Source organism: Leiobunum rupestre, chromosome 11, assembly GCF_980474605.1.
Source record: "Leiobunum rupestre chromosome 11, qqLeiRupe1.1.hap1, whole genome shotgun sequence".
In the NCBI taxonomy this organism is placed as follows: Eukaryota; Metazoa; Arthropoda; class Arachnida; order Opiliones; family Sclerosomatidae; genus Leiobunum; species Leiobunum rupestre.
Genome location: NC_143394.1, coordinates 14,872,101 through 14,898,796, shown reverse-complemented (window position 1 = coordinate 14,898,796; position 26,696 = coordinate 14,872,101). Strand labels below are relative to the sequence as shown.

The window sequence follows — 26,696 nt, the reverse complement described above, 5'->3', positions numbered from 1 at the left end:
ATGCCCTTAGAGAATCGCTTTTAATGCTTTTAGTAGATGACGTCAATTTCAACTTTGTTTGCGAAGAGAATAAATACTAATTTTTTACAAAACAATACTTCTAATATATTTTATACATTGTTTTATGTATATAAGGTCAATAATAATAAATAATATTTTTATATCATTTAAATTACCTATTAGCGCCATCTAATTCCAATTTAGGTATAAAAAATCGTCTTTTAATGGCGATACTCCGGTGAAAGTATCTTGTCACTGGTCATGATTTTAAAAGCTGATGTTTTTTAACTAAATTTTAGTATTTTTTACATAACTTTTTATATTTTCTCTTTTCTTTTACTTTTTTTTATTTTATTTTAATATTTATATTATATTACAGAAAAATTAAATTAATTCTGGTAGTTTTGTTTCTCCATTATGTACATGAATCCCCGAAGCTGGGTGACAAATTAAAGATTGATTAGATTGATCCATTCATCCGAAAGCATTAAAATCTTACCCCTAGGTGCTTCTCTATAAATATTTGTTTCCCTACTATCAGTTTTGGAATCGGTGTATTTGGGTCCCACTTAACCCCGCTCAACCTCGTAGATAATTCTCTGCTTTATTCAGGATGCGATCAAACGTAAAGGCTATCACTCTTACAATGCTGACACTGTCACTCGGTCCCAGGCTCACCTATGCCAAAGACATTCCATCTTCAAGAACCTACCAACCGGAAGCTTGAACAAAAGCAATTTTCCGCTGGAAAGGCGGTAGTTGGCGGAAATATCCTGACAACAAAGCGGCGATCAAGGGTGATCTGGGCTGGTCCACCTTCATGGAACTTGACACTCTCAGCAACTTTGCCTACTTGGTCGGTTGTATCACAGGTCCGCTATTCGTACCACGCTACCCGTTGGGCGAAACGCGTTAAAGCGTTAGATTGCTTTTACGGTTATGGTCACTCTCTCCGGTATGCTAAGACGGCTCCCGATTGTACCAAAATCTACGATAAGGCAGTCCGAAAAACTCTGCAAAGTAATGGTGCCAAGAACGTTTGGCATTAGTTTGCGGTTTTTTATACTGGCTTCAAGATTTTGAAACTGATTTTTGTCTAGATTTAGGGATTTTCAATCTGATTCTAAGAATTTTAAAATGTTTGTTACGAATAGTGTACTGTAATTTGTATTCTGCAAGGTTTGGAGGGAATAGGTTAAGATCTGTTGAGTGTTCTATATTTGAGAATGTCCCAATAGACTGCATTTATGCGGATGACCTAGATAGTGCAAACGATTGTGCAGCTTTTTTCTAGGACTGGGGTTGGGGTGTCCGGATTGGCAAGACCCGTTCGTAACGTACAGAATTCTCATTTGAGATTGACGCCATGAAATTGGTTCTGTGTTTTCTAGATTCTATTGAAAATCTCTATAGTTCTATACAGTCCCGCTTGTTAACTTCTCTTTGTCTTTTAAATTTTAAATTGTGGTGATCTTTTGTAAATATTATAAATATTCTCTAGTGCAAATTCTATTTACTTTGTCTCTTTTCAATAGATTTGTAGTTACCGGTATCGAAAATGTTTGTCTGTTGTTTAAAGCTAATGAATTTCTCCTTGATTTCAATGGAACTTACATAAAATTACATGAGCTGCTAAATATTCATTCATTCATAGCTATATTCGCAGTCAAAATTATACAGAAAACGGGACAAAGCGGAACTTAAAGTTCTCTTAAATTACAAGCTTTCAGTGGTTTTTAAAAACTAAATTAAAATTTTTGAAAATAGTCCCTTATGACGAGCAGCGTGTAAATCACTTGACTGTAATATCGGAACAACTAGCATTGTGTTATATTGTTTTATCAGGGTAAGAATTGTTATGTTAGGCTATTTTAACAGGCTAAGCATATCTTACAAGGAGACATCCCGAGATGTTTCTCCCCGATTTTATTTCAAACTCATGTACACAGTACAGTCCTGATCAAACGTTTCTGGCCGTTTTATCTTGGCAGCCATTTTGTTTCTATTTTAGGTAGAGAGCCGAATGAGGGCTTTTATGAACGAAAACCCTCACGAAAATAATAGAGGTGAAAATTGATGCCCTACCACAATTAGGGCGCGAGCAAAGCCGGAAATAGCCAAACCCCTCCAAAATGACGTATGAAAACATATATAAATTATGTCGTTCCTACGCTTGTTCTAAGCGTTAGAATATTCGGAAACATAATCTGGTTTCATTTTTCAAATCGGATTTGTGGTTGTAAAGTTATTGAAGAAATAGTGATGACGGAAAACATGAAAATTAACCCTAATTTAAATTTTAAGTGAAACAAAGCAAGCGTGAAAGTAGAATTTAAAAGAATATCGCTATTTGGGGTGAAGCGTAAAATATCATGGTCTTGAGCGATATTACAAACCGTGATTTTCCCGTGCTATTTCACATAGAGAAAGTTTAAATTTGAGTTGTGAAAAACATTTTTGGTTGCCATGGCAAAAAGAATGGCCATTGAAACTTTTCCTTTCAGGAGCTTTCAAGGTACATGAAGGTCTACTTATCCCCCGAGATTGAAAAAAATTGGGGAGAAACACCTCGGGATGTCTCCTTGTTAGTTTAGTTAAGACTTATTATGCAAGTTAAATATTGCAATGTATATGTTTGCCTTACATAATGCGAGTAAAGTTTAACTTGGGCTATGCAATTTAAATTATTAACTTACATTATCCAATGTAAATGATTAGCTACTATTATGTAAGTTTTATTTTACGTTAGATTATGGTATATAAATTTTTAGCTTACATTATGGAAGTTACATTTTTATTTTGTAAATTTTTTACTTAGATTATGCGATCGAAATGTTTTGCTCGGGTTATGCATTATAAAGGTTTTTCAAAGATTTGTGGTATAAGATTGGAAACGTTCCTAAATTTCAGCAAAGCACGCGAACGTTCGCAACGCTGGGGAGTTGCTTAAACCTAGGAGCAACAAACACAAGGAGAACGCAGCTAGCCTTTAAACACGCTCACGAAGGGTTGTGTACGAATTTCATTCGACGAGCGTCACGAGCCTTTACGATGAATGTTTTACGGGCGGGGGGGAAGACAATTACCGAATTTTCCCCTTCCGACGGCAGCAGGCGCTAAAGCGTCTAGCCAATGAAAAATGTACGCAAGAAAATCCACGAGTTTTGACGGGTTGCGTTCTCCTTATATGGGGTGTTGTGTTTGTTGCTCCTAGCTTAAACTGTCTACTGTTGCATTCAGGGCGATATGAAATTGAAGGATAAATATCAACATATCTAATTTGGTCTCGGCTTTCTGCATAATTTACGAAGTATCTTTAACTTGCACGACTTGATGAAGCGCGAAAACTTAAAGATACCGCCGCATAAATATACTCAATTATTGTCGATAAAGTGTACAGATCGTGAAATCGACAGTTTAAAACTACGGCCAAATGCTGCGGAGAAAACGCGAAACGTAGTAAAAATCTCCATCGCGCGAGTTGACGAGATACGCGAGCGCGAATTCAAGGCGCTTTCTGGATCGTAAGCGAGACGAGCCCGGTTGTTTGCCTTTCGAAAATTCAAATTGAGCCCCTCCAATTCTAATCCGTCCGCCGTGTGTAGATCAAATATTTTCTTGGGCAAACAATGGAAGGGTACCGCTGGACTAGCGAAGCGGTAAATGGGGTTACGTAACTTTAATAACTTTTCGCGCGACTCCCTTCCCCGGATTTGCGAAAGCGACTTCGGAAAGGAAGCCGATTTCGAAGAAGCACCCGAAAGTTCACTTATTAAAAGGCTTTTTTATTTCCGTTTCTTCTTTATCTAGCAACGGCTTACAGCGGCGAGACGTTAAACATTACGAGAGTGAGCCGACTGCACATGGGCGCTTATCTCTGCATCGCTTCCAACGGGGTTCCACCCTCGGTTAGCAGACGAATACTGCTGCACGTGCAATGTGAGTAATTCTCCTTTACTATTATATATAGGGGGCGCGCTCGTCATCTATCGGACAACCGCGGCCCGAAATTTTACGAGTCACAGCCTTCGTCGCTGTTAATATCAAAAGTGTATAAAATATTAGGACGAAGAGGGATTATAACCGTTTTCCTCCCTCGCGAGTCCCGTTGCGCTAAAAAGTGAAGTTTTACGAGCTTTGTAGTTTGCGCAAAATTTATCCTCTTATACGGATTGAGTAGCGAGAGGGTGGATATTCCAAAATTAGCCGGCCTTTGGTTTTAAGCGTCATATCCCATTAAGTAGCTCCGGAAATTTAAGCCGTTTTATATGTAAAATGGACTGGGAATGTATACTTTACAGCTTACTTCGCTTTAAGGATTAAAGCTTACTATCGAATTCAACGGTAAAAGAAATACCTCAGTTACCAGGCAATACATTCCAAGTGTGACAATAAAAAGGTCATCACGCGATCGCTGTGTCGAAATATGTCAATATCAATGCATCTCTTTTTATAATATAGCTGCTAAATAACTACATTGTTAGTTGAACAATAAAGGTGAAAACTTTTATTATGGTTATGTCGTTGTAAAAATCATACTATCGAATGGGGTTATTCAAACTGAACAAGACTTCAGTTGATTACTTAGATATCGATGAATTTGAAATTGAATGCTGAAAAGTCCTAGATTATATTGTCTGTTCGAAGTATCATGACAATTTGTTCGGAGTAGACCATTGCTTTTTGTGGCAGCTAAAACCTTCAGAGGATGTGTCGTTAGAATGTATCTTGATATCACCCTTTTAATTTTGCCATATGGTTAAAATATCTTAAATTATTCAAAGATCTGTAAAGTATGTTCGGAGTTGTCGTATCCTACCCTAGCCCGAACAATGCTGATTTTTTAATTTAGAAGTTCATTTTAATTAGTTTTTATTACCAAATGAATTTTTACTTAATTTTAATAGATAAGCGAATTTTAATTTGTTATTAAACAACAAATGCATTTTCAGTTATTTTTAATAGATAAACGAATTTTAATTTGTTATTAAACAACAAATGCATTTTCAGTTATTTTTAATAGATAAACGAATTTTAAATTTTTGTTTACATTTGGATTTTCAATTCAAGTAATCAATTAATTTTCACTTATTTTAAATTAATAAATGAGTTATTTAATATTTGGAAATTAATAATGTAGTTAATTAATTGTAACTTATTAGTGAATTTACTAATTAAATTTAACGATTCATAAGGGTACAATGTTTCTTTAAATATTTCAGATTTTCATAATTAACTTTACAAATATATTAAACTTATTATTTACCATGGTGAATATTAGTAGAAATTATGTTTAATTCAGAGAAAACGGCATGGTATTAGAAGATAAAACTTATTTTATACAAGACGTTTCGAGCCGAGGCTCTTCTTCAGTCGTTCGTTAGTTTTAATTTGATTTAAAATTTTACCACGCGCCATATTCAAGTTCTAATATCACGCGAGCAGAAGGTCAGCGTGTTAAAAAATAAACAAAAGTTTTACTGATTTTAACAATTTACGTGTGTAATAGAATCAATGTAACCGATAAATCCAAAGTATATGTAAGTCAGTGTGAATTATTAAAATATAAATATAAAATAAAATAAAATTTTAAATCACAATATTACCCCAATTAGTTACTTCTTGACATCCTTTATCTAAATTTAAATTACCTAGTTTACGAATATACAATCCTTCATAGAATTTTCTTTTGTACCAATTGGTTTCCCGTTTTAAAATTTTGTAATCATCCCATTTAATAGAGTGGTTTAACGTAGACCAAATATGTTTTGAAATTCCGTTATTCATATCGCCCTTAGCCACGCAGGATTTATGTTCACGTATCCTGTCTAAAATGGAACGTTTTGTTTCACCAATATACGTTTTTCCACATGAGCAAGGGATTTCATAAATAACGCCTCGAATGGCGGAATCTTCTATTTTAGGTTTTAAATGAGAAATTTGATTTTTTAGTATATTAGTGGTTTTTGATACTAAGTTTATTTTATAATTTTTCAAAATACGTTTAAGTTTCTCTGTGGTTTTAGGTATATAGGGTAAAACTAAAACCTCCTCTTTAGGTTTACTTTTCATATCAGAAGGCATGCTGATTAAGTTTCTGTCAAATATGGTTTCTATAAGTGTTTTTGGATAATCTGATTCAATTAACTGATTTTTAATTTTTAATTTATCCGCAATTGGGTTATCAGATATGGATTCAATATGGTGTTTTAAACCTTTTACGACTGATGTTTTTACATGGTTGGGGTGGTTTGAATTAAAGTTTAAAAAGGTTTTTGAATGAGTAGGCTTTTGGAATAATGAAAAGGTTAGTTTACCATTAACATTTTTAATAAATAGGTCTAAAAAAGGAATTTCGTGGTTAACTTCTAGTTCAAGAGTGAAGTGAATAGAGTTATGTAAATTATTTAAATCATTGTGAAAAGTCGTTAATGAATCCAAGTCTCCCTTCCATACAAAAAATATATCATCCATAAAACGAAGCCAGCAAGCCAAATGATTTTTGTCCATGTCCGACCCAAAAATGGTATCCTCTAGATTTTCCACGAAGAGATTTGCTATAACCGGTGATAATGGATTCCCCATTGCTAGGCCGTCTTTTTGTTTAAAAATTTGGGAATTAAAGTCAAAATAAGTACTATTTAAACATAATTCCGAAAGCTTAAGAATTGTATTGATTTTAAGAGGAGATCTTTGTAATAAATTATGGTCATTTCTCAATTTAGATTCCAATAATTTAAGGGCTTCATTTATAGGGATACTACCATACATATCGGTTATATCAAAACTCCCTAAGACGTCATTCTGGGATAAGACAGGGCAATGGGATTTTAGTTTTTTAATACAATCTTCAGAGTTTTTTAAACAAGAAATATTGTTTCCAATTAAAGGGGAAATTATATTACATAAAATTTTTCCCGTGTTGTACGTTGGGTTTCCATATGAAGCTACTATAGTTCGTAGTGGGTTATTCGGCTTATGAATTTTGGGTTTTCCATAAATATGAGGGGTCTGAACATTGTCATTATAGAATCCAAATCTCTCCTTTTCCGTAATTTCTTTTGATTTCACCGCTTGATTTATAATAATCCTAAGTTTCCTATCAATGTCCTGAGTACAGTCATTTTTTAGCTTTAAGTAATTGTTCTTATCTAAAGACTCAGCCATCTTGTGAACATAATCAAGTCTATCCATAACAACTACTTTTTTACCCTTATCCGCTTCTAAAACAATAATGTCCTTATTTTCTTTAAAGAATTTGAGAGCTGTTCTTTCAATTTTGTTTAGATTTGATGGAGTTAAGTTTTTCACTTGTTTCTCGTGTTTGAACGAATTTTTGATTAGACTCCTTATTTCCTGTTTATCTTGATCGGATTGTTTTGAAGTGCGTAAGAAATTTTCAGTTGTAGCATAGATATCATTGATATTGGGATTGGTTTGTGTTGGTTTGAAGTTAAGACCCTTTTCTAGTAGCGAAGTTTCGCCGGTTGTCAATTGTCGATTAGAAAGGTTGGTGATTATAGAAGGGTTAGATGGATGATCAATGTGATGTCTCGATTTCGGATTACTTGTAGCGTGTCTGAGGCATAGTTCGTTGAATTTTCGGATATGTTTAGATTTAGCTTCTTGGAACTCTTTAGAGTTAGAACGTGAGATAACGTCAAGTAAAATTGATAAAATCTGAGAATCAAGGGTGTTGGAGAGGCGGTTAGAGAGAAATTTAAATTCTTTTTGAAGGTCCGCTTTCTTTCGTCTTAGGGCTAGAATACTATCATGAAGGATGCTACTCTCCAGAGTATAAGTGTCGCGTTGAATTCTTGCATTCCCACCCGACGTGGGTGTATAGGATGATCTAATTCGTAATCCATTAGGTATCAAATTCCATGACTTACATTTACTCAAGAAGGTTAGTTGATTCGATACTCTTGCCAAAGTATTGCCAACATGACGAGTCCGATAAAATGATGATACATGTCTCTGATCATGTATATAATCGTATATATTAAACTTATTATTTACCATGGTGAATATTAGTAGAAATTATGTTTAATTCAGAGAAAACGGCATGGTATTAGAAGATAAAACTTATTTTATACAAGACGTTTCGAGCCGAGGCTCTTCTTCAGTCGTTCGTTAGTTTTAATTTGATTTAAAATTTTACCACGCGCCATATTCAAGTTCTAATATCACGCGAGCAGAAGGTCAGCGTGTTAAAAAATAAACAAAAGTTTTACTGATTTTAACAATTTACGTGTGTAATAGAATCAATGTAACCGATAAATCCAAAGTATATGTAAGTCAGTGTGAATTATTAAAATATAAATATAAAATAAAATAAAATTTTAAATCACAATATTACCCCAATTAGTTACTTCTTGACATCCTTTATCTAAATTTAAATTACCTAGTTTACGAATATACAATCCTTCATAGAATTTTCTTTTGTACCAATTGGTTTCCCGTTTTAAAATTTTGTAATCATCCCATTTAATAGAGTGGTTTAACGTAGACCAAATATGTTTTGAAATTCCGTTATTCATATCGCCCTTAGCCACGCAGGATTTATGTTCACGTATCCTGTCTAAAATGGAACGTTTTGTTTCACCAATATACGTTTTTCCACATGAGCAAGGGATTTCATAAATAACGCCTCGAATGGCGGAATCTTCTATTTTAGGTTTTAAATGAGAAATTTGATTTTTTAGTATATTAGTGGTTTTTGATACTAAGTTTATTTTATAATTTTTCAAAATACGTTTAAGTTTCTCTGTGGTTTTAGGTATATAGGGTAAAACTAAAACCTCCTCTTTAGGTTTACTTTTCATATCAGAAGGCATGCTGATTAAGTTTCTGTCAAATATGGTTTCTATAAGTGTTTTTGGATAATCTGATTCAATTAACTGATTTTTAATTTTTAATTTATCCGCAATTGGGTTATCAGATATGGATTCAATATGGTGTTTTAAACCTTTTACGACTGATGTTTTTACATGGTTGGGGTGGTTTGAATTAAAGTTTAAAAAGGTTTTTGAATGAGTAGGCTTTTGGAATAATGAAAAGGTTAGTTTACCATTAACATTTTTAATAAATAGGTCTAAAAAAGGAATTTCGTGGTTAACTTCTAGTTCAAGAGTGAAGTGAATAGAGTTATGTAAATTATTTAAATCATTGTGAAAAGTCGTTAATGAATCCAAGTCTCCCTTCCATACAAAAAATATATCATCCATAAAACGAAGCCAGCAAGCCAAATGATTTTTGTCCATGTCCGACCCAAAAATGGTATCCTCTAGATTTTCCACGAAGAGATTTGCTATAACCGGTGATAATGGATTCCCCATTGCTAGGCCGTCTTTTTGTTTATAAATTTGGGAATTAAAGTCAAAATAAGTACTATTTAAACATAATTCCGAAAGCTTAAGAATTGTATTGATTTTAAGAGGAGATCTTTGTAATAAATTAGGGTCATTTCTCAATTTAGATTCCAATAATTTAAGGGCTTCATTTATAGGGATACTACCATACATATCGGTTATATCAAAACTCCCTAAGACGTCATTCTGGGATAAGACAGGGCAATGGGATTTTAGTTTTTTAATACAATCTTCAGAGTTTTTTAAACAAGAAATATTGTTTCCAATTAAAGGGGAAATTATATTACATAAAATTTTTCCCGTGTTGTACGTTGGGTTTCCATATGAAGCTACTATAGTTCGTAGTGGGTTATTCGGCTTATGAATTTTGGGTTTTCCATAAATATGAGGGGTCTGAACATTGTCATTATAGAATCCAAATCTCTCCTTTTCCGTAATTTCTTTTGATTTCACCGCTTGATTTATAATAATCCTAAGTTTCCTATCAATGTCCTGAGTACAGTCATTTTTTAGCTTTAAGTAATTGTTCTTATCTAAAGACTCAGCCATCTTGTGAACATATTTGGTCTACGTTAAACCACTCTATTAAATGGGATGATTACAAAATTTTAAAACGGGAAACCAATTGGTACAAAAGAAAATTCTATGAAGGATTGTATATTCGTAAACTAGGTAATTTAAATTTAGATAAAGGATGTCAAGAAGTAACTAATTGGGGTAATATTGTGATTTAAAATTTTATTTTATTTTATATTTATATTTTAATAATTCACACTGACTTACATATACTTTGGATTTATCGGTTACATTGATTCTATTACACACGTAAATTGTTAAAATCAGTAAAACTTTTGTTTATTTTTTAACACGCTGACCTTCTGCTCGCGTGATATTAGAACTTGAATATGGCGCGTGGTAAAATTTTAAATCAAATTAAAACTAACGAACGACTGAAGAAGAGCCTCGGCTCGAAACGTCTTGTATAAAATAAGTTTTATCTTCTAATACCATGCCGTTTTCTCTGAATTAAACATAATTTCTACTAACTTTACAAAGTTGCATTCATTCAAATAAACACACAAATTGGAATCTTAATTTCTTATAAATATAATAAATTTTTCACCCGTTCCTATCATACGATCTGACCAATTATAGATGGCACACCGTGATTTATAAATTTAAAAATATTGCCGCGTTTTCTCCAAAACCTATATATTATACGCCGAACTGTATCAAGTAGCGCATTTGTCGAAAGATAGGGTGTAATTTTAAAAGACAGTTTTTGTTGATGGGGCTCTGTTTTTTCTTTCGCGTGATACGCCGTTAAATACTAGGCTTGGCTTCTGCGTTATTGCTTTTTAAGCCTTAGCCCTATATAAATATAGGAGATGAGCAGCTACCATAAAAACCAAGAGATGGGCAGAAAAGCCCCTCCACCAAAACAATGATACGGCGACCTAATTACGGGGTTATCTTTCGGCCGGGGAACGAGATAGGAATCCCGAAAAAGCGTCGACCCTCGCGAGAAAACGATTCATTTTCTTGATAAAGGACACTCTTGAAGAAAACTAGTGGAAAATGTGTACCAGCACACACACAGTACATCAAGCCAAAAAAAGGACGGCCTGCGAAAAAGCTACTTTCTCTGGTATTTTAGCCCGGAATCGCTCTCTCTCTCGCGCTGTCTGAGCAAGGATTTATTTGCCAATTTAACTAAAGCAAAAGAATGTTCCACATTCCGGGCAACAAAAATCGGTGAAATTTTGGAAAACACGCCTGAATGCGTCCTGGAGAAAGCGGAGGAAGATAAAGAGAGAGCGATGCTAGGAAGGATTCTCCTGATTTCTGCGCGAAAAATGCCCGACGTTAGGATGGACTCTCCCGGTTCCTGCGCGAAAAATGCCTTCACGAAAATCTTGCCGCTCTATCTCTCTGCGATGCTTTAAAACAAAAGTTTCCCGCGTAAGTAAAGGCAGAACAGAAGGGGGGATGAAACTATTTTCAATGCGTCCTCACGTTAATACGAAGTGAAGTGCAATGCAAACATGGGATCGCGCCCCCGGAATGTAAGTAATAGTTCCTCCACTCGACGATAGGGGGAAGAAGCTCTTTAAGATACCACTCGCGTAGTGTACTGGAGTTCGGGTGAGGAAGAAAATGATTGTTTAAAATTGGATATTAGATGTATACGTAGTGTTACTCCTCCGAAATAAAAAATGAGGAAAGATCTTGGGAGTCTAAAAGAAGTGAATTAAATGAAACAAAATAAAAGGAGGGTGGTTGATCTTTTTTTTATAACGCACGGTTAGGAGCTGGGGTGCTACGTTTAAAGATATATGACCTTACATTTTTTATACGGAAACTCGGATATTAATATCTTGCGCAAAAGAAACCACTTTTGCGGTGTTTTCTGCGTTCAAACATCAGTTACATAATAAGTGTATAATATTGTAACGTAAGTGTGACACTTCCTATTCTACACATGCAATTTTTTTTAATAATAATCAGCTAGGCTAATACCCAAGGCACCACCTTAGGCCTAAGTCATCAAGCGACTTTTGAAGCCTTTAATTCAGGTGGCCGGGTTACTATGCGTAGGAGGGTGGTGGCCAGCCCTGCATGCCACGCGAGCCAACAGCTCCCTACACTAACTATTACCGTTAACCTCAACAAGTTTTACTGAGAGCTATTCACAAGACCGACTGCATTATGGGCTTCGTCGGTTTTTTGCGTGCGCTTGCTACCACTTCACAAGTAGCCTTTGACAGCGCCTCGCTAGGGAGAGATTTTCTTCATGTGATAACGTCACTACATTACTAGCTCTCAGTTAAATATTCGCCAAAGTGACAAACTTATGGAACAATATTATAGACTTATGGTTACACGTTATAGCGTTTGTCATTTGATTGCTCGAGATTCGTTCCGAATCTGTCTCTGACGTCATAGATCTCACCCCAATCGACTAGAGTATAACCGCAAATGGAACATTCAATTAAAATATACCCGCGCTTTGTTGTTTTTCGTCTGCTAGTAATTTTAATTTTCGCTTCTTGGTCTGCCATTTTGCCAAAAAATCTAAAAGGAATACGAAAAAATTTCTACGCGCTCGGCAGATCGGATTTGGTCGATCTCGGAGCACCCGAGACCGAGAAATGGAACACGAGAAACTTGATCGGAGCAGATCCAAGCACGTAAATGGAACATAAAATGTTAATCATAGCTATATAGAGCACTCGAGTGCAGTCATATGGAAAACGCTATTAGATGTAAGTATGGCATAAAGATTTGCGTGTAGGCGAAACTTGTAGGAGTGTACACGTAGTTTTATGGTGTACAATTTACACTCTTACAAGTTGTGGCTTAACCAGTCTATTTAAAATAACTGACTAACCCTGGCAATGGTTCCCTGTTTCATTTATCAAAAAATATTACTCAGCTAAAGACTGAATTCAAATAGTAACTAAATTTAGCTCAACCTTAATCTAACCTAACCGTAACGTAACCCAAACATAATTTAACTTAGGTAAACAACCGTAAATTAATTATACAATACTCTAACCTATCCTAAACTTAACCTAACCTTATTCTAATCTTAACCTTAATCTAATCTTATTCTAATCTTAACCTTAACCTAACCTCAATCTAATCTTAACCTTAACCTAACCTCAATCTAATCTTAATCTTAACCTAGCCATAGTCTAATCTTAACCTTGACCTAACCCTAACTTGAAAAACCGTAAATGAAATAATTAATGATTAATCAATTGCATTATGGTAAGTTTCAAGAGTATTTCAATATACGTTTATGCCACATATGAAGTCTCGACGCACGACGCTAGGCTGAACAATAAACCGATTCACAAATGGTGCACAGGGAAACCAACACTTAGAACGCAATCCTAAGAAGTTAAATTGTTTTTAATTTAATTATACAATAGCTCCAATTTAATTTTTTTGATAAAACGAAAATAAATACGAAAACACATCAGATAATCACGAAAATAAAACTATTTTTTAGGCGTTTTAAGATAATAAACATTAAAATTTCTACTTCCTCAAATTTCGTTACCCTGTGTATCGATCTATAGTCCGAATGTTTCTAATTAATCTAAATGCGACTTATGTCTCTGTCGTTGTCTCGTTGTCAGTCCCGCCAGTAATGTGGCTTCCTCATCAACTAGTAGGCGCGCAACTCGGCAAGAACGTCACAATCGACTGCCACATCGAGGCGTACCCGGCTGCCTCCAACTACTGGCTAAACGGAAATGACGTCTTCATCTCCAGCGGTGAAAAGTTCCAGACGACGGCGATCGGGGACGGATACAAAATGCACTCGAAATTGACGATCAGGAACCTGCTGAAAAACGATTACGGCATCTACAAATGCTTCGCCAAAAACTCTCTGGGAGCCACCGAGAGCTCCGTTCGTCTTTACGGTAAGCGTGATCTATTGACCCGTCATTCTTAGATAAATCGCGGCCAGGCCTCCAACGACGGTACTCCCCCGGAGGGCGGCCACTCCTTCTCCGGACGCTACCGGATTAAGCTGACCCGATACGAGTCACGGGGGAAGAAAAAAATAATACCCCAAAGTATATGGTCCGGAAAAAGATGGAAAAGCCTAGAGAGAAAATAAGCACTTTCTTAAATGACCAGAAATTAGTTTTCGATTAAACGAAAGATGGAACTGACGCTCGCCAATCGTTTTTTATCCCCTCCCGAGCAAACTTACGACCCCACCTTTATCCCCCGCAGATGGCTTATTAGTGTACGTCTCCACCCCAAAAATTCCCGCAGAATCCGGAGAGATCTTGTAGCGACGATTGTTGAAAGGACAATTTAAAGGGATTGGCGACCACCATTTTTTCGCTGTCACCCCGCGCTAAAAACACCTTTTCAGGGGTGGCTTTGCAATCGACGCTGTTCCCTTTTCGCGCCGATGGAAACCTAAGCCTTTAAGTAGTAATCTTATTGGCGTGGGTGAGAAGGAAAGTGTTCGAAGAAATCGTAGCGATAAATAAACTTTCGTCCAGATCATAAAGCCTATTTCCTTTAACTGGCTCGCTCGGATAAAAGGCTAAAAATTGCGCGCCCATAAACAGCAATTTTAAACCGGAGATTTGTTCCGTAGGTAACGTATTGAAGGGCGTTCAAGTTGAAAATCTATACGACTCCCCAAATCTATATAAGCGGATTTCTAGAGCGAGTTAGAACGCGGGAACGCCTCTAAATAAAAACCGACCCGCCATTTTTCAAAATTTGCCAATAACCAATAAAACGGCCAATATTTTATTTTTCTCGGCGGCCACCGGCACCACCTAGCGGAGCCTATGTTTAGCGTTAGGCGTGTCCCCCTTTATCCCGGCAGAGGGCAGCACCCTTCGCCTACTCGCGCGGAGGATTGAGAAAAGCGCCAGAGAGCTATTGACTCAAATCAAAAGCTCGCATTCGCTCTCTTTCGCGGAGTTACTGAACAAACAATTTTCATGATATAAAATATTAACAAGCGGAAGAGGCGTCAGAAGTTGAGAAACAAGCGCGTTATCGTGCACGGAAATAGAGGTTTTCACATGCTCTTGGATATTTTTAGTGTTGTTAATTTTCCGGAAAAATAAAATGCGGAAAATTTTCCGCAAATCGGAAAAATTAAAAATTGAAACATAAACTACTTTTTAAGAGTTTTTAATGTTTTTAACTTTTTATCGATATAAAATGTCTAATATCAGTAAACATACTACAACACATTAATAGTGTTACATTGTTAATCAGTTTAAAGCTAGTCTTGAGGTTTAGTTTTACTTTTAGATTCGAAAAAAATGAGGCGAAAATGCCGCTTTATTTAAATTTGCAAAAAATATATTAGACAAATCATGGAATGAAACCTTTTTTATTATTTTCCTAAAAATACGGAAATTTTCTGACATACAACAGTACTAGATAATTTAAATCGAACTTGGTACTTTTTAGAAAAATAGGTCATAAACAGAGAGGTAGAATATAAACTAAAACCACGGTTTCATCTTGTCTTTATTTTCAAAACTCTCTCAAATCGTGTGTGGGCATTTATTTTTTGTTGATATACGATTTTCATTTAGCATTTAGGAAGGGAATATTTCGAGTTTAAAGATAGATGGCGCGTTAGCTAAATGGGACCGTTGTCATCTATCCTTGTTGATTTATTTTGTCTCGAAACGCAGATATATTCCACCTGATTAGTCATAATTTCGGGCCAACATTTTGGCTAAACAATGTATGAGCAGATCTTAGCTAAGAATATTTAAGCCTAATAATTTCAGTACACATTCTTTTGATTGCACGAAACTAATTTAAAATATTAATCTTAACCACCTTTATGAATGTATATGGCCATATTTTGTAGTAGCATATAAATTATCTCCGGCAGTTAACGCGCTTAATTCGGCAAACGGATCGCGAAGTGTATGAACGAAAAGTGTGTTCACATTTGGCTCCTGTGAGCAGGCCTCCAAAAACAAATACATTTCGACCAGCTAACAAGCGTTGCGAAGTTCCCCTTAAAAAGCAACAACGTCCATCTGGGGGATAACAACGCCATCTACCGACAACCTTGCTCAGTGGAGTAGAACCCCTCGTAATGTTATGTATTTTGAGGAGTATTTCGAAAAATTGAGATAACTATTGTAAGTTCATCCCATCGAATTGGGAATAATACTGCTAGAGTTACAATTACCATTTCGGTTGTCATGGTTACGCGGGACCTGTTCTGATAAGACTGTACGAAATTCATCTTTATAATTAGGCGGTAGCGCCATCTATATTTTGTAAAGTTATATGGCTAAAAATAAATAATTATTAGCTAACTCACCGTAGCTTGAGTTAAAAAGGATCGTGTTGACAGAATAAAATTATTTTTAAACAACTTCAAAGGTTTGTTTGTTACGAGTAATCGTACATTTCAATTTCGCACCAGATTCGCGAAAAAATTCAATTGCAATATAGTTGCCACCACTAGAGACCGATGCCGCCATGGTAGACCGATAAAGTTGATAAAGTCTTCTTATTGAACGAAATTGGTCCCGCGCCAGCCAGGTTTAGTGGTACCTCTCAACTCAATGGTTCATCCTAGCAAACACCCTTCCATACGTGCCTAACTAAATTTTCTGAAGATTTCTTTTTTCAAATTGTCAAATTGATGTAATAACTTAAGCAGAAATGGAAAAACGCTATTGAAAGTTATTAATGTTTATTATACATTAGCGAATTATGGAAGCTTTAATACGATATAGATTAAAAATGTTCGTCGCGACTAGAGTTTAATACAATAATTCTAATAGATTGAATTCTTCAAAGTTATTAACGAAAAACTAGTTTTAGTGAGAAAACAGCAGCTAAAACTGTAAGAATTTTATAATTTAATTAGGTTATTTTTGGTCAGATTGCATCCGCTCCAAAATGATTTTACTTAAAAAACGTTGGCGCGCTTATTTCTAATTGGAACCATTCCTCTAACCCTAATGATTTTGTAGATTAATTTTGAATGCATTTTAACCAATGGTTCATGGTCATCCTAAATTGCAAATTTCAAATTACCTCACTAAAACTAGTTGATCAACATAATGTGATGGGGAACACTTATCTAATTGGAATAAAGTTTCTATCATTAATGGTTCTCAAGATACATTTTGAATGACACTGAAGACATGGTTCAAGGTCATTGAAATTTCCATTGCCGAATAACCCCCTTTATACACTCTTAAAATTTCAAATTCGTACCCATAACACATTTTGAATTATTAGCTTTGTAACGTTTTTTAGTTAACACCCGGTATAAAGGCATTTTTAAAAGAATTAATAATACCCTATATTATAAACTATTTCCGAACAATTAATAATTTTAATTTTATGTTATATCAACAAGAAGGTATTCAGGGTAACTGAGAATAGTCGGTTTTCATGATTCCTTGAGGGAAAGATTAGATGACGAAATGTCTTGATTGAAAGTATTTTCTCATAGATTTTTAATAATAATTTTCAATAATTTCGAGTTTAAAAAAAATCTAAAATATATTTTTAAAAACTCTGGTTAAATAGTATCTATGGCGTTTTAACAATATTCCTAATCAACATATGGTTTTAAATTTTATTTTATTTTGAACAAAACGTTTAAATGAAGTCCTTTCTTTAGCCACGATCACACGAAAGCTAATACCCAATAAATAACTAGTTATTCACCTATTTCAGTCATCGTGTGATCAAAACGACAGGTCTGGTTTATAAAGCATTTTATTGATATTTGCGGTGTGAACTAGGATACACGAAAAAGGAAAAGCTATTGTATGATACTTCAACAATGATAAGAAAAACCCCATATAACTCTAGTCCATTCTTGACACTTAGCCGTCGTGTATCCTGCTTTATATAAAAATACAAGTATACTATCCTGACAAATACTGATTGTGTTTTTAAGCTCGTGGGAACTACTTTGAATAAACTAATTTTGTAAAGGTTTTTAATAAGCGGTTTTAAACGCAACACTGAACCCATTTAGCCGTTCGGGTTACCGTGGTTATTTGAGTAACCAAAAATATTTAAGAGCGGCGTGGCAGTATACGATTGCATGAGGTTCGAACTAAGTCGATAAACTAAAGACGAATGGTAGAAAAAACTAAGAACAGGGTGTGTATGAAAAATCAATAAGATTTACCCCCCCCCCCTGACCCCCAGGGCGAAATAAAGAAAAAAGTTCCCGTATATTTTTTCCCTCGGTACTTTTGGCTGGGTTATATTTTAGTATTTTTGTCTGTAAGAACGTTGTAATTTCGCGTGTCCCGCGACACACAAAAAGCGTACAAAAAGGGGAATTCTGTCTATTGATTTACGTTGACATCTTCACTTTTTCTACGTGGCGGACCTTCGCGATTCATTGGGAAAGGTGCGGCCAGGTACGCGAAAAGGTGAACGTAGCGAGAGCAAAAAAAAAAGACATCGAGGAACAGTCAGGGGTGAGAATCGCTACACGGAACCCCTAATGGAATCGTGCTTGCCCGTAATAAAGGTGACTGTGCCATTCAACAAGGCCAATGGTCCATTCTACGTCCGAGCCCTCAATTCTCTCATCTCGGAGCCAGGCTGGCCTAGGCGCATTCGCACGATGTATGGCGCTATAAAATCAATGGGCGAATAAAAGAAATTAACGTCGCGCTGCGCCCCCTATAGTCGAATTTTTTAGTACCGTCGCCTTCTAGCCCTGGCGACGAACTCTTTGTCGTTTAACGAGATGTCGAAAAAGGCTTAGGCGAGCGCTATTTACCTAACGAAGTGCCTGTCGCGCAACCCCGGCCATATTTCCCGCCAGCCGCCCGAAACTATAATATCACGACTCTTTTATTCTTTCTTATTCCGGCGACAAGAAATACCACCGCTGACTAAGGATAGTCAATCGAAAGAGAACAGGGAACTTTGGAAAAAGAACTACGACGGTAAGTGCCAATATTTGAACGTTTTCTCTCTCTCTCTCTCTACTTTCTGCACGACGTAGTTAAACACCGAAAAGCGATTATTCCACCCAACTTCTCGAACTATCGCGCCATCTCTTAACGGGCGGACACAAAATAGCAATTTCCAAATTTTGCCCAAAAGTTAAAGGAAAGTTAGAATTTTGAATGAAACGAGTTTTTACTTCAAAATGAAATCGATTCCATAAGTTATAGTTCTATTCGTATTTAAAAGAGCTACTGATATAATTAATATAATAATTCCTTAAAATTAGCGAAGTCTAATCCGACTCGATTTACTACCTGCAAATGAAGCTTTTAATATGGGAGGAAATTAAATTTTCGAAAATTGGTCATCTCGGTTCCATTCCTAGTAGTTAATATAAATCTCCTCTATTAGCATAAACAGTAACTCCAAATAGATAATATGAATTCCCGCTATTAGCCTTTACTTAAAGCTTATTTTAGACAATCCAGTTTTTATAACTTTCGTTACAATATAAACATTGAATAAATAGCAAGTTTTCCCGTGTCCTTGTCTGTAGCCGGGGCATTTCTACCAAAGAGATACGAATAGTTTAATTAGGGACGGGCTACCATCACAACGGTGTTAATAGAACGTCGCCAACACTGCATTAAACAGCGTCGCTCCGTTCTCTCAAGTTTAATCCACTTAAATAGTTTAATTAGACTATCGTTTAGCTACACGCTTAATTAGGGCGGGGGATCCAACCCCTTTAAATCCGGCGATGTCTTCCCAATCGTCGACCGAACTGAGATAGAATTTTCGAAGGGTAATTAGGCAGGAGTCGCTGGTGGAGAAAGCCAAAGGAAATGGGCGGTTGATAAGGCCGCGGCCGAAAGGGGAAGCCCACCACCAGAAGGCGATAGAGAGAAACGCTTTTACGTAGCTCGTCGTGTAACTCTGTCTAGATTTATCTGCTTTTCCGAGACATCAAGGGCTTGGGTTTTCCAAAGGTGCTTCCCAGGACGCCGCCAACGGGGATGCCAGACTGTGCTCCACCATCTCCACAGGCGAGTATGCCCGATAATCGCGTTACGTCCTCTTAACTATTTACAAAATTCGCAGACACGAGTCAAGAATGGTGATTCAATAAGTAGGCCTAATATACCCCTCGAAGGCAAACGCATTGTCAAATTCGAGACTACAATATTAGTTGGAACAAGAAGCCATTCGGCCTAACGGTGAATATTAGGTCTTTGAATATGAGGCTAAATATCGTTACCTGAGATTTAAAGCATCGCTACTCTGTTGTTAATTTTCTTTTATTTGACCGAAGCTTCTTTATGAACGATTCAAATGGAGAATGGTGGTCATTGTCGTAGGCATAAAAATAATAATAATAATAATTATAAGCTAGGCTAATACACCTAAGTCATCAAGCGACTTTTAAAGACATTAATTCAGGTGCATAGGAGGAAGGTTGCAGCTCCCTACACGTACTATTAGCGTTAACCTCAACAAATTTTTAAATGATATTTCCAATTTTTATATTTGCATAAGTCTTTTGAGCTATTCGATGCTAAAACTTTGCCTAAGTTATTATTATTGTTTATTCTTGATTTTTTCCACTAAGACAAAACAACTATTTATATTAAAGCCATTTAAGTTGTTGAATTATGTATCCTCACTATTATTTCCCATAACTCTAGTCATTAAACTGTTTTAAAGAAGCTAAAAAAGGTAAATTACATCCCAAATTTATTATAATGCAACAGTTTGCATTTTGCGACGCCATATTTCTTTTGGATCCTCACTCTTGAAAGTTGAAACCTTGCTGTTGCCTAGGCAACGGGGTCAAGATAATAAAAAACCTAGTGGCCTAAATTGTCGAAATAAAATGCCAGAAATTAATTGAAGATATTTCCTGTGCACGGGCCTTTATAATAGCGTAGGCAACGGTTAAATTTTATAACACTCACAGCTATGGGTACCTACGACCGAGTCAAAACAATGGTGGAATGTATACTTAATTTTTAGTATATTATTAGTCAATATACTATTTACCTGAGGCTATACATGTGGTTATACCAATAGTTAGGTACCGTAATAGTCAAGGCTTGTACAAAATGGCGGCAACTATACTTTGCCGATAAAAAAATTTATACAGTATTTCGGCATAAAGACAACAGAGTTTGCGATAAAAAATTACAAAAATCAGGTTTCTATATTTTCTTCGATATATTTAGTTAGAGGTTCAGGATTTATTTAAGATTTTATGCCGTAGCGACATCTGTTGTGAAAGTTGAAAACTAATGAACTCAAATTCAACTGTAGTACCATTTTTCCGTAGCAAAAGGTATATTTATTATTAAGTATTAAATATAAAATAAACTATTAATTTAATTTTTAATTTTCCCGATAGCTAAATTCGCCAATTTTCGTCATATTTTTTAATATTTATAAATAAATTCAGTTTCTTAAATAATGCGAAAAAAATATAAATTACAAATTATTTCGGAAATTTTTAAGATTTACGAAACTTTCAAAATAAAATAAACATTTTGCTGACTTATTTTTTATACAAGCGATTTTTTTAATTTTTAAGCTATTTGGGGAAAAAATTCGCTAATCCCTTAAATTTAGAAGTAGCTCTTTAGATTTTATATATAATATTATAGATGGCAATAGAAAATCGAATGTTTCATATATCCTATGAATATGTTTATAGAAATCTCGAAACTCCTTAGTGTGTATAGAAAATGTTACAACATTCTATAAATTCCTTTTTGACATTTTCACAATGCATTCCGATTACAATTCTATAGAATTTCTATAAAACAAATCAATTCCATTTATAAGGAAAGGAAGGTTAGTGTTACGAGGCTGAACTGAATTAATTTGGACAATTTGTAAGAGTTGACTCGTGTCTGTCTATACGATTAACTATTCAGGAAAAAAATAATATAACTTTTATTTAAAATATTCATGTAGATACCCTACTAAGCCAAATACTTTTGTGGACATCTGGCCTAATTTTAAGGAGTCACTTGCACTTTTGAGGATCGCCCGCTGACGACGGAAGCGCCAAAAGAGGCCGTGGACGACCTCAAAACGAATGGAACTATTTATTTCGTTTTCAAATCAAAAAAACGAAACGCCAAATAAACGATTTCAGGACCGCGCATTGACTTTAAAAAAGACGGGTTTTAAATGAAATAAACACAAACCGGAAGTAAACTTTCCTACCGGATAAAGTAGACGGTTCTTTAGAAAAAAACCAGTGTCAAAGGTCGTGGGTACCCGCCAGAGGTCAAGTTTTCGCGAATTGAACAGATATTGTAGCATGCCTCCGAACTATATAGACTTTTACAGAAAAATTACTAACACGAAACGCGTTGTAGAATCCTCAAAGACATCAAGAGAATGGCCATTTCAGAGTGAATAACATTATCTTGTACATACTAATATGTAATTAATATTGTATGGTCTGTTATTTTTTAAGAAATACTACCAAAAAATAATCAAATAATTGGAGTTGTTTATTTCACATAATTCGGAGCAAAGCCGATTCAGAAATTTCTTAAGATAATCACACATTTAGAGCGAATTGGCGAAACTATAAAGTCCATGGGGGCTGAAAAGATGGTAGTCACGTGACTTTGTGGAGAACTGCAGCGCCATCTATCCTTAGAAATACGAACTATGGTTCATTTTATTTTGCTAATGGTGTTTATATTTTGATTCGTCTAAATTATCTATTTATTATTATTATTTAAAACATTTTGTAATAGAAATTTAATTAGCTGTCTGTAGTATCGGGAAGGAATAATGTTTTTCTTTATTGTCGCAAGGCCAACTATTTAACGAGTTACCTAATCGAAGTTGGCTGTGAAAAGTTAGTCACGTGATTTTGTTTTCCCATTTTAACAAGTTGGTTAAGACCAAATTTACTTTATAGTATCGACTATTGCTTAAGATAATCACACATTTAGAGCGATGACAACTCATAAATTGCTTAACATAATCACACATTAAGAGCGAAGCCATTAGAGGTTCGATTTTAATGCTTTTAGATGAACTAGATGGCGCTAAATTAAAGTTTTTGTACGAAAGAAATAAATTATCCACGAATTATTATAAAGAAATAAACCAAAAAATCGACATAAAAAAACGAACAAAAACTGTTTTATAGGGTGTTTTGGTTAATTTTAAAGTTCTACGTTTCAGACAGCTGTCGCCATCTCGTAAGATTTGTGGGATTTTAAAAATTGACCTTTATTGGCCCCTGATCTTGTCAAATGTTTATATAGAGAGTAGTTGGTACACCGCATAGAAATTTATTTGAAACGTCGTTCGATTGGTATTTGTTGCCTCTATATAATAATGAAATTGCCGTAATTGCGTAGATTATCAATTTGGACAATTGGGGCCAATATAATTGTGCATTTAATATTGTTTAAACCCTTAGGACAGGAATTGCTATCAATCAATCGATAGGAAGTATCAGGAATTTGCCGTCACAATATCAATATGGTTAATATGGACACCAGGATCTTCAATATTTCTGAAGACATTAAAGGGGAACGGTCAAGCTTTAACCGGTTAGATAGCCCTATAGCCCATTAAAAACTAAAATTTATGGCGAAAACCGCATCAAAAAATATTGAGTGGTTAATTTTTAAGAAAATAAAGATATTTCGGGAAATCGAAAAGCACGCGTCCGCCGCGACACCTGGGGTACGTTCAGAAACAGTCAACGAAAAAAAAAACCGGTGGATTTATATTTTCCACCGATGAGCTTTTTCGTCATAATGACGTCGTAAGTGGCTGAAGGCTTTTATTCAGTCATCGGTGTTTTTTAAAATAGCGTAGCATTAATAGTAGTTTTACGTCAGTAATGACGTCAGTCATCGGAAAAACCGACTATTTATTTCGGTGACTTCGGTGTCTCACCGATGACTATCGTGACGTCAATACCCGAAATTAAAATGCCGTTCAGTAAAACACCGGTGTCACCGGTGACTCAGCGGACTCACCGGCGAGCGTTGCTGAACGCAGCCCTGGTGAGAAGTCGGTGAGACAGAAAAACAACGTAAAAGCGCGCGCTGCTGAAGACGCGAAAAATATGTTTTGCACGCGCGGCGCGTTCCAGTTATAAGAGACTTAAGCCTAAATTGCACGATTTTAAAAGTTAGGATAGTTCGCAAATCGCTCATACGGGGTTAGGGGCGCTGGCGGCAGCCCCAAAGATGGCGGCGAAAATTCAAACCCAAACACCTGGCGTTATTTTTAGTTTCAACTTTTTGGGCCAAAAGCTACTTATCAAGACAAAAATAGGTACATGTTAGTAAATTGAACGACCTGTTAATCTTTTGATAAGGCCATATTTGAAAAAGCTTGGCCGTTCCCCTTTAAATAGCATTTTTCTTGAACAACGTGACGTTTTACCGAGGGGCAGATCACTAGCATGATTATTAGGTCACCCTCAAATGATTAAATCGGATTTAATCATGATTGAAATGATTAAATCGTATTAAATGATGATTGAAATGATTAAATCGTGATTGAAAGGATTAAATCTCGATTAAAGTGATTAAAATGATTGAATATCGATTAAAATGATTAAATCATGATTAAAATGATTAAATCGTGATTAAAATGATTAAATCGTGATTAAAATGATTAAATTGTTATTAAATGGATTAAATCGTGATTTAATTGTGATTAAAATGATTAAATTGTGATTAAAATGATTAAATTGTGATTAAAATGATTAAATTATGATTAAAATTATTAAAGGGACTTTCAAGTGAGCTCTTAAGTCAATTTGAAATACGTCATTCGGTCGCCACTCGTTATTGTTCCCCAAAACGCCGCTTCACTTTCCGCGTAGAGAGGTGGCGCTAGTAATCCGGGAAAATTTGAATTGAGTGATTGCAACATCGATTTACGATTACTGTGTTTATAATTTACTTCTTAAATAAAAATATTCTAGTAAATCTATTCTATATACATGTATTTAGGCTACAACAACACGTGTTTAGGCTCTTGCGTTTCTGGGAATTATAGTATTCGTCACCCGCCAGCGAGGAAGAGAACAAAGAAGAAGAAAATTCATTATTAGCGCTGGCCTCGAGTTTTTTTTTCGATATACACAATGTGGTGTCAGCCCAAAGCCTTAGACACCAACACAAAATAAACCACACCAACACAAACTAAAACAAAGCATTTATGAAGAAAGATAAGTAAAACACCGTAATAATTTAAAAAAACGCTGAAGTGTACGCAAAAGCCCAGACAGCCATTTCATATACGCCGCACGAGAACAACCTTCGGGAAGAACTGAAAATCGAGACAGGAGTGTCGAAAACGAAACTAAAACAAAATAAATTTATTAAATCGTGATTTAAATGATTAAATCGTGATTTAAATGATTAAATCGTGATTTAAATGATTAAATCGTGATTTAAATGATTAAATCGTTATTTAAATGATTAAATCGTGATTTAAATGATTAAATCGTGATTTAAATGATTAAATCGTGATTTAAATGATTAAATCGTGATTTAAATGATTTAATCATGATTAAATTTTTAATCATTCAATCATGATTATTAGGCCACTCTAAAGCTTAGTGATCTGCCCCTCGCGTTTTACAACAAGACCAAGAAGGATAATTAGCGTATTTTGTTGTCATTAACTCTTTACCATAAATAATTGGTAGATCTGATAAAAAAACTTGTTTCTGCAGTAGTACAAGATAATTGACAGGGCAACAGGGTCTTATCGAATTAAGCGATGAAGCGAAAATCAGGTGGGACCATCCAAGGGGATAAGGTTACTATTATGGCTTGTGTCATCTTATATTTATAACAGAATTGCTGCAGGGTGCTAAATTTATATAGCATGGCATAATGGCCTCCACGATTCACAAATCTACATACCATTTTAACCCGGCTTAATATAAAACAAGGCTCAGGCTTCCATAGTCTGTAAGCCAGGGCTGGAAAAAAACGTTTTTTTTTAAAATAAAACCCAAAAAACCGTTTTTTTTTGGTTTTAATCAGGTTTTTTTAAACACTACTTTATTTTACTTTTAATCTATTTTTCACTTTTGTTTAACCGTGCATACATATTTCAAATCAACTAAATATTAATATGAGTATTATTACAAGTCTCACGTGACCAGAATAAAGTTTTAGTTTTGGTTTCGTTTTTTTCAAGTCTCACCAGAACGAAGTTTTAGTTTTAGTTTCATTTCTGATTTTGTAGAAATGCAGGGTGACCAGGAAAATGCCTCGAAAATTTTATAGAAAAAATAGGAAATTTTAGAGAAAAATGTAGGAAAAACCATAAGTAAAAATAAGGATTCTTATCGAAAAACAGTAGATAAAATAAAGTGAAATATAGAATGAAGAAGGGTTATGTTTTCGGGTTATATACTACATGAGGAAATCTAAGGAATTTATAGGAAGGTATTGAAAATATATGAAATGTGGTCACCTTGTAAATGATGTAGAAATGTAATCATTTCGATAATAAAATGCACAACCTTTTTGGAATAATGTTCAGTTAATTTAAAAAACCATTGTTTTTTTAAATCTCTTGGTTTAAAGCATGGTTTTAACCAGTATGATATAAACCAGCGAACCCTGCTGTAAGCTAATTGAGATATTAAGTATGTACTATAAAACGTGTAGGGACAACTCGTAGATATTATCTAGCTGAGAAATATGGCGTAAATTAAAGCATTCGACATTTCATGCCAACGCATTTCAATTCACGGGCTTTCTTCTTTGTGTAGAAATTTCGTTAATAATCTATTGCAATAACTATAGCTTTAGTCTTAGAATTTGGTTTGTTAGTGCTTATAAGCGACCTTCATTC

The 26,696-nt window shown here is 35.1% G+C and overlaps 1 protein-coding gene across 3 annotated transcripts in view; it reads left to right on the top strand.

The window, feature by feature from the left end:
* Positions 1 to 22,287, top strand: part of LOC149921409 (lachesin-like) — a 79,648-nt gene extending 57,361 nt beyond the window's left edge. For 2 of the 3 annotated variants that reach the window (XM_090163119.1, XM_090163118.1), the window contains exons 5-9: positions 3,811 to 3,939; positions 13,520 to 13,807; positions 18,761 to 18,829; positions 19,778 to 19,879; positions 21,801 to 22,287. In XM_090163119.1, the coding sequence (XP_090019245.1) occupies positions 3,811 to 3,939; positions 13,520 to 13,807; positions 18,761 to 18,829; positions 19,778 to 19,879; positions 21,801 to 21,868 (656 nt within the window). In that variant the 3' untranslated portion in view covers positions 21,869 to 22,287. The remainder of the gene's footprint in view (positions 1 to 3,810; positions 3,940 to 13,519; positions 13,808 to 18,760; positions 18,830 to 19,777; positions 19,880 to 21,800) is intronic. The other variant, XM_090163120.1, reaches the window with a different exon arrangement.
* The last annotated feature ends 4,409 nt before the right edge of the window (positions 22,288 to 26,696 follow it).